General features: G+C 57.6%; 1 protein-coding gene across 1 annotated transcript; it reads right to left on the bottom strand.

Annotated features, from left to right (window-relative positions):
* Positions 1–661: 661 nt before the first annotated feature.
* Positions 662–6,690, bottom strand: LRFN3 (leucine rich repeat and fibronectin type III domain containing 3). The gene is made up of 3 exons (XM_080829589.1): positions 6,125–6,690; positions 3,353–4,783; positions 662–1,290 (listed from the first exon to the last, which is right to left on the bottom strand). Exons 2-3 carry the CDS (start codon positions 4,765–4,767, stop codon positions 825–827), a joined length of 1,881 nt encoding a protein of 626 aa, XP_080685715.1. The 5' UTR covers positions 4,768–4,783; positions 6,125–6,690; the 3' UTR covers positions 662–824.
* Positions 6,691–9,017: the final 2,327 nt, after the last annotated feature.

The raw sequence follows: 9,017 nt of genomic DNA, 5'->3' as shown, positions 1-9,017 counted from the left end.
TCTGGTCCACCTCTTCATGACAGCTAGAAAGAGCTTCCTAAAGCCCTTTCCTGACCCTCTCCCCCCCACCCCCCCATAGAATCCTCTATGGCTCCCCAGTGCCATCAGGCCAGAGTCTGAATTCCTCAGCCTGGAGGTCCTGTACCCTGCTCACCCCTCCTGCCTTACCTCTACCACAGTACTCCCCAGTGTCTGGCATTTACTCAGTCCTTGCTTGTGCTGGGCCCTCTGCCTGGAACAGCTTTCCCTTTGCTCCTTGCCTAATTATCTCCTTCTGATGTCATGCTCAGAGCTCATCTTTCCTCCAGGAAGCCTCCCTCACCACACCCTAGGTTGAGCCAGGTTCTTTTCCTGGGCTCCCGCAATCTCCTAGGTCTCCCTCATCACCACATCTCCGCTCACTCTGAATTGTCACTGTCTGAGCAGGGCTTGGGGCCACTTGGTTCATGGCAGCATCACCCAGGAGAGGGCATGCCCAGGGGCTACGCTCATGGAATTCTGTCAACTGAATGAATGGCCATTCTCAGCCTCATTCAGGAACCTCAGACAGAACAGGCTTGGGGGGGTCTCTTCCCAGAGGAGGCATTCCCAACTCCAGACCCCTGCATGATCCCCCCCAGCCCCCACAGACAGAGACAAGGGCAAGGGCCTAGGCCCCAGCTTAGAAAAATAGGACTTTCTTGTTGTGCCCCGGTGCCCCCGACACCCTCCCCATCAGAGTTTTAAAAACCGTGAGCAATTTGGTGAGTCTGAGGCCAGGTCCCACGGGGTGCCTGGCTCCTCCCACCCCTGGGGCCAGAAGGGCCGTAGAGGTGGGCGTGAGGCTAGGGTCCCGTGGGTTCGTGGCTGGGCCTCCAGGGCTCACAGTCCAGCTGGACCACGGTGTGGGCCCTGGGCGCGGTGGGCTCAGGGGCGGGCGGGGCAGGTGTGGGGCCCAGGGCGCCGTTGGTCTGCGAACAAACGCTGCTGACGGGTGCAGGTGCCTTGGCCTTGCCGGGGGGCTGGCCGCCGTGCACCTTGTAGCGCATAAGCAGCACGAAGATGAAGACCAGTACCGAGGCCACGATGACTCCACCGAGGGCGATGATCATGGTGCCGCCCAGGAAGGGTGCGTGTGGGGACCCGCACGGCCGCAGCGCCGGCTCAGTGGAGAAGCGGGCGCAGCCCACGGGCCGCGTGGCGGTCAACCCCGTGGCGCTGTCCTCATACACCGCCAGCACGCACAGATCGTAGGTGCGGCCCGACGCCAGGTCCGATAACAAGAAGGAGCGGCTGTCGGCGGGAATCATCCTGGAGGGACAGGCAGGTGGGGGTCAGGTCTCTGCTCTGGCTGCCCAGCACCCACCCTGCACTGTGCCGCAACCCCTCCTGTCTGGCCCATTCCCTCCAGCCCCCTGTTAGCCCAAGTTCCTTCCCATCACGACTCAAATTCCCTTCAGTCTAATACCCAGTCAGCCTCCTGACTGATAACCCACGGGTCCTCTTAGGTTCCTGGCGCTTGCCGCTCAAATCCCCGTTTAATCTCCCTCTAGCCACAGTGCCCAGATTCCCTCTGGGGACGCTTCCCACTGCTCCTCTGCTCTGTGGGTTCAGGGCAGCCTCATTGCCCAGCTTCCCTACGGTGCAACTTTCCCTCCAATCCCAGCTCTCCGTCTCCCTCTAGACCCTTGCTCAACTTTCCAGGTTTCCCCAGATTCCCCTGGTCAGCCCCGCCTCCATCTGGGGCCTGATTTCCCTTTTCCAGCTGCCCCACGTTGCTCCAGCATCCAGCTAGAATTCTCTCATCTAACCGCCCGATTCCCGCACACTGCTGATGCCCGCCTTCCAACCTGCCCATGAATGTCCCCTAGCCCCACTGCCTTCTTATCATTATCGTATGTATACCCCGCTTTCAGTGAGCCATCTCTGTTCTCATGAAACTGACGTACTTCAGCCATCACAGCTTTCTTTTTCTCCCTGTTGCCTTATTTCTTCCAGCTCTGGCTCTCAATTCCCTTTTTATCTCTGTTGCCTGGGTTTTATCCTCACCTTTCCCATTTCCTTTTATCCCTAGCACCCAGTTCTACTTTCCTTCCTTTGGCAGCAGAGCACCCTGTTGGGGATTTAACTTGTTTTACAATCTGTCTTATTCCTAAACTGCTTTAATAGGGGAATTACAGTGATTGTCTCTGAGAGGGTGACTATCTAAGAGAGCATTTGTCTCGCCCCCTGCCAGGCAAGGTGGACAGGGATTTGTGGGATTTCTAAGTGTGGGCCCTCCATGGAGCCGACTCCCCCCCTCCAGGCAGTATGGCCATCCGAGAGAGGGAACAGAATAAGCTCGCTAGATTTCCAGGGCTGTAAAGGAAATCAGATGACGACCTCTTGAGATGTGGGCCCCTGGGGTAGGAAAGGGGACCCAGGTCCTGGGTTTATAACATGCACACCCCAGGCATTGGGAGGCTGGCTCTTTGCAGGCAGGCCTCAGGGACTGCACCCTTTGCCCAGCCTGGTAGTGAAAAGAGGGAACAACCCACAGCCAGCCATGCAAGGGTAGAAGGGTGAGAAGTGTCAGCTGCAACTGGGTTAGAGCGACCACTCCTGACCACATGGGGCCGGCCACAGCAGATGTTCCAAATGCTCTCCAGCTCCGGGGCAGGAGATGTCCTGATCCACCTACGCATAAGCCCCCGAGTCTCTTCTATTGTTTGCCACAATTCCATAGAGAAGGGAGTCCCCAACACTGGGCAAATTGAATGTTCCCTTTCACCTAGCAGGTGGAGCATGAACTAGATTGAATTTGATTTAGAAAATAAAAAATGGAGATGTCACTGTATTGGAACTCTAACATCTGGAGCAGTTCACACTGCATAGACCCAAACCCTGATCTCTGTTCTGCCACCTCCCTCATTTCGTTTTCCACATGAACTCTGTACCTTCCTATTTGATCTCCTTTTCTTCTTACAATTTGGCTTCTATCTAGTCCTGTCCTCTGGAAACACCCAGTTCCTCTTTATGTTTTTATTCAATTTGTTTGTACTTCTCCAACCTTGTCCCCCTCCCCACAATTAACTTTCTATTCTTCTGGCCTGATTACTTTTTACTCTCGCTGCCTGATTTCTTTTTTGTATCTGTTACCATTGACTTTTGCTGCCTTGTTTCTTTTTATTTTTTTATCTGCCTTGTTTCTTTTTATGCCAGATTTCTTTTACCTTCTCTGCCTGATTTCTTTTACTTCGCTGTCTGATTTCCTTTGTAATCATTTCAGCCTCATTTCTCAGCTGCGTTGCAGCCTGGGGTGTCAACAGATGTATCTCCAACCCTCCCCCCACCTCCTTCTGCCACCCACGCTGCCCACTGCCGGGCTGTGCACCTGTAGACGAGGATGTCGTCGGCTGAGCTGTTGTACTGGATCTGGTACATGCGGATGCCTGGGATGGGCCGCTGGTCCGGCCACTGGACAAGAGCGGCTGTGGCCCCATGCTCAGTCACCTGGACCCCGCGGTCGGTAGGGGGCCCAGGGTCAGCTGCCTTGGCGGAGGCAGAGGCGGCAGAGGGCGGGGTGAGGGCATCAGGATCCCCGTCCCGCGGGGGGTCACAGCTGGTGCTGTTGGCTAGCTGGGGAGGTGGTGGGGGACCCACGGTCAGCTCAACAGCAGCGGTGGCCTCACCGGCTGCATTAGCCGCAATGCAAGTGAAAATACCCCCGTCGCCCGGCTCGGTGACCAGTAGCTCCAACGTCCCGTTAGGGAAGGCACGGGCACGGCTCGAGTTGCCCACCAGCCGGCCCTGGGGTGACACCCAGCGCACGCGGGGCTCAGGGTCCCCCACTGCCCGGCAGCGCAGAGCAGCTGGTCGGCCTGCAGGCACCGCCAGGGGTGGCGAGCGGTGAGTTACCACGGGGGGCTCACACACGAATTCCTCCTCACCCACAGCCCAGAAGTAGCGGCCACCCAGCGCAGGCGGGGAGGCGCAGGCCTCCAGGTCGTCCTCCCGGGCCAGGCGCCGCAGCCACACCAGCTCGCAGTTGCAGTGCAGCGGGTTTCCGCCGAAGGCCAGCACCAGGGCAGAGGCGGGGGAGCCTCGGGGCCTGGCCAGCAGCGGCAGGCGGGAGAAGAGCGGGTCGGGTGGGATGGTGGTCAGGCGATTGGAGGTCATGTCTAGCCGCGCCAGCTTGTGCAGGCGGGAGAAGGCGCCGGCAGGCACAGACGCCAGCAGGTTGTGGTCGAGGCCCAACGTGTTGACGTTGCCCAGGCGACCCAAGGCCTCCCAGGGCAGCTGCTCCAGGTTGTTGTAGGAGAGGTCGAGGTCCTCGAGCGTCTCGGCGCAGTCGTCCAGGGCACCGGCCGCCAGGGCCGCCAACTGGTTGTTGCTGAGGATGAGATGGCGCAAATTGACCAGGCCGCGCAGCTGACCCTCGCCCAGCGAGGTCAGCCGGTTTCCGTCCAGGTGCAGGGCCCGCAGGGCGCGCAGGTCCGCGAAGGCACCCACGGCCACGTGGCGGATGGTGTTCCGCGACAAGCTCAGATGCAGCAGGCCGGTCATGTTGGCCAGGTCGCGGCGGCGCACGGCCGCAATGAAGTTGTCCGCCAGGCGCAGCTCAGCGGCCCGGCGGTCCAGCGAGGGGGGCACGAACAGAAGGCCTGCCCCCGGGCACAGCACGCTGAGGGGCAAGGACTGCGTCTGGCAGCGGCAGCGGCGGGGACACGGGCTGGGTGTGGCTGGCTGCGATGGAGACGAGGCAGGGGCCAGCGGCAGCAGGCAGAGGAGCAGTGGGAGGACGGCCATTGCGGGCAGGGGCGGCCTACAGGGGAGAAGGGAGGCATTAGGGCAGACTGAGGCCAGAAGAGGAGTGCCAGAGGCCACTGGGGTGCTTCAAGACCCTAGAGAAGGTCACAGTGGGCTGGAAACCAAACAGTTGGGTCAAAGAGCGTCAGGCAGAGGAGCAGGAGTGGTCAGACCCATCAAAAGCCAAAGGAGATCGTCAAAGACTCAGAGGAACATGTCATGGAGGGTCAGAGGGAGCAGACACGAACAAAGACAGTCAGGGGAAGGGGAGGTAATTAGAGATGGTCAGAGACAGAGAATGAGAGCGTTGATCAGAGTGGATAGAAGGGAAGCCAGAGGGCTTGAAACGTGGTCAAAGACATGGTCAAAGACAGCCAGAGAGAAGAGGTGGTCAAGGTGGTGGGAATGACTAGAAGTAGTCAAACATGACCAGAAAAGGGAGGTGGTTAGAGATGGCCAAGAAGAGCAGAGGTGGACCAAGGAAGGGGACATGGTCAGGGTGCTCAGATCTAAGAGACATGGTCAAAAAGATGGTCAGAAATGGTCAAGAGCCGGAGAGGTAGTCAGATAGAGGAGGAATGGGCAGACATATCAGAGACAGCTGGAGATGAGGATAGCTGGTAGGATGGTGGGTGCGAGGAGAGGTCATCAGAGAGAGGAAAGGCAGACAGAGATACTAGAGATGATGAGACAACTCCAGTGCTCCAGAGAGACAGAGAGAGGAGAGGTGGTCAGTAAGGGTCGCAGAGTGGCTGTTGGGACAGGCGGTGGGAGGAGGGCGAGAGCAATGGCAAAGGATGGTCAGAGACAGGCCAAGGCTCAGAGTCAGGGATCGGTAAGAGCAAGAGAGCTAGTGAAAGATGATTAGAGAGAGGCATGGTGGACAGAGATGCCAAAGGTGGTCGGTGAGTGAAGAAGCAGACAGAGGTGGCCTGAGACAGCAGCGGTGGATGGAAGTGTTGAAGATGAACAGTGAGGAGTGGGGAACAGAGATGGTCAGTGAGAGGAGCGCTGGCCAGGAGAGGCGTCTGAAGATGGTCAGATGAGACAGATGGTGGGAAGAAATTGGAGAACAGAGTGCAAGATCAGAGACCTGGAGGTGCCATAAACTGGGGAAGAGGAGGTCAGAGAGGGCCAGTGCTGGTCAAATCAATATCCAGAGAGTATATGAGGCCCAGCAGGAGATGGGGGCAAACCCTTGGAGGAGGCGGGGGTGGGATATCTGTTTCCTGGGGAAACCCCAAGGGTGCCCAGGGGGACCTAGTCCTCACTTCCCTCTACCTTCAGCCACAAAGATCCTCCCAAGTCCCTCCCCACCAGCAAGCCCTCCCCCACCCCCTCACCCCAGTAGCCTTACCTGAGCTGGAAGCCGCCCCAGGGAGCAGAGTCCTCAGGCTCCAAGGGGTCAGGAGTCAGGGCTCTGGAGGGGGGGCCTGGTCATGCCTTCTTTGTTCCCAAGGCCTCTTCTGTAGAGGGACCGTGTTGTGTCTCAGCCCAGATCTGTGGCCATGGAGTCTCTAGACCTTGATACTTGGGGTCCTAGATCTCTAAATATATGGCCTCTAGGAACCAATTTTAGAGACCCAGGCTCCAGTTCAGGTTGGTCAGAGCCAGTGTCTCCTAGCTCTGGTCTTGGGATGCTAAACAGCCAAATGGAGAGTTTAGGTCTGAGTCTCAAGCCCAGTCCTGGGATCCGATACTGGGGTGCTGGGTTCAGAACTGGGGTGCCAAATCAAGATTTGGAGGTCTCTAGCCCTCAATTTCAGCATTCGGGTTTGCAGCAAGGACTTCAGGCTCTAGCACAGGCTTAGGCCCTTTGGAATGCCAGGGTTCAGATCTTGGAATTTGAGGCCTAAATCTCAGGGTTTGGGTCCCAAATAGGGGGTTCCAGAGTATAGATATGGGAATCTGGTCCCAGATTTCAAGGTCCCAGGCACAGCATTCAGAGTTCAGTTCCAGATTTGGGGCTTTAGATGAGAAATCCTGAGGTTCAGTTTCCAAATTTGGAGGTCCATATTCCAAGTCTTGGGGTTCCAAGTCTGATGTTGAGATTCCAGCCCCAGATAGTAGGTGTTCAGGCGCCAGGTCTTGGGGTCCCAGCCCCAGATCAAGGTCTCAGGCTCAGGTTTCCAGATCTCTGGATCCAATCTCGGGGTGCAGGCCACTGATGTCGGGGTGCGGGCCCTGGGTTTGGGGCGGCTTGGTCCCAGCTTGCTTCCCTGGCCGCGGCGGGGACTGGCCCGGAGGGAGGGGAGCGAATGCGGTGGGGGGGTGGTGGCAAGGCAGCCCCTGGGGCCGGGGTGGGGCGAGGCCTGGGCGAGGACGGACGGACAGACGGGGACACGCGGGGTGGAGACACCGCAGCGCAGGTTGGGGCACAGGGGGGAGGGGCCGCGCTCAGAGACCCCTCCCCCGCCGGGGCCGGGGCGGGGGCCGGGCGGGGGCCGGGCAGGCGGGCCGGGTCCGGGCGCTCCCGCGGCCTCCTCGCCGGGAACCCAGGGCCTCGCGCGCGCCCGCGCTTAAAGGCGCAGGCCCCGCGCGTGCCCGTGCTTAAAGGTGTAGGCAGCCCCCATCTCTCAAAGGCGCGCGTCCGGGCCCCATCTCCCATGGAGTCGCCCTGGCGTTGCTTGGGAGCGAGAAAAAAAAAATCCTTGGATACGGAGGGACCCAGAGAGAGACCCGGAGACTGAGACAAAGAGACACACAGACTGAGAGAGAGACAAAAGATGGGCAGGTTTAGATCCAGAGACAGGAGTAGAATGAGAGAGGCAGAGAGACAGAGAGATAGATACACGTATTCAAGGATGGAAATACACAGAGACAGTGGGAGAGCCGGAGAGAAATAGAGAAGGGCAAGACAGAGATAGACAAAGACAGAGACACAGAAAAAGTCAAAGAGACAGAGACACGGGTGGGCTGGGGTGTGGGGGTGCAGAGACTGAACAGGGTGTGTTTTCAGTTCTTATTCACAGCTTTGAATATGGCCTTCCATCCCAGAGCCTCGGGCCCCTAAGCCTGTCTCCTGCACCACCTTCCTGGGATGTCCTTCCCTAGGTGGGGTTTCCTTACTTGGACCCTGCCCAGCAACAGGCCTGATCTTTCAGACCAGAGAGGAGACTCTGCTCCTTCCCCCAAGCCTCCTTGCCCTGGCTGCAAGGGGAAAACTTGGCTTCCAGACCCTGTGCCCTCTGGAATTATAGTTAGACCTCAAGACGCACTGGATAGATATTCCATGAAGGATGGGCAAGATAGGAAATGGGACAGAGGCAGGGGGCTGGACAGGTTGACCCAGAGAAGTGTGTCCACTGCCTTCCCCTCCCCTGACTCAGGTCCACTGCCCCATAGAGGACTCTACTAGAATTATACTAACACATGACTCACCAGGAGTGGGGCCTGCCTGTCCTGACCATTGTGAGAGGGTACTGAAGGGGGGGGGGGCTCCACAGGTCTTCTGGCACATGGTATCGCAGGAAGAGGGATGTGAGTGGTAGTCTGCAAGCCTGCCCTGGGAACTTAGTTATAGCAACATGGGGGACCTGTTCTTTGGGACCCCTGCTCTGAAGGGAACATAGTCTTGGCCTTTGGTCATGGCCCTAACCCTGGGGGAACCTGAATGGTCACATACCACCCTCAGGAATGCCACCCCCCACCCCAAGTAGAGGAGTAAAGCCCCCTTGTTGGGGATAGGGACATGTATGCACATTGCCTTGCATCCCTAGATCGGCTGAAGGTTTCAGAACAGACTTTTGGCTCCTTCCACTCATGTGTATTGAAAAATTGCAGCTAAAATTAACTCAGCTCTAGGGCCCGCCTTTCCGATCATTAGCAAAGTTCATCAGAGCTCCCGGTCCAGCATAGTGGACACCAATTACTCAGACACTCAGAAAAAGGATGCAGAAGTCTCAGAGACACTACAGAAGTGTTGGAGGTGGGGAGATAGACAGAAATACCTGGAGATAGTCTAAGAACAGATTGGGATTAGAATTCAGTGGAACTGACTGATTTGGGGGTGACCCCAGGAAATGGGCAAGGGATTGGGAGGGAATGAAGGAGGGGAGGAAGAAACTTAATAGACAGTTCGGACAAAGAGCAGATTACCCCTCTGGGCAACGGGGGCTCAGTTCAGCTGGGGACCATTAAGGAACCTTGTAGAACACATCAGAATTATGGTTCCTCCCCTTTCTTTCCCCCCACTGCCCTGCTCCTGCATTTATACCCTAGTCCTTATGCCTTTGGGTGATGGTCATCTC

This window comes from Martes martes, assembly GCF_963455335.1.
Source record: "Martes martes genome assembly, chromosome: 17".
Taxonomy (NCBI): domain Eukaryota; kingdom Metazoa; phylum Chordata; class Mammalia; order Carnivora; family Mustelidae; genus Martes; species Martes martes.
This window is presented reverse-complemented; position numbering and strand designations above follow the sequence as displayed.

Excerpts from the sequence above, each read along its gene's own strand:
- LRFN3 (XM_080829589.1), bottom strand. The coding sequence starts at position 4,767 with ATGGCCGTCCTCCCACTGCTCCTCTGCCTGCTGCCGCTGGCCCCTGCC. Across the intron at positions 1,291-3,352 it reads GACGACATCCTCGTCTACAG|GATGATTCCCGCCGACAGCC; the intron begins GTGCACAGCCCG and ends CTGTCCCTCCAG.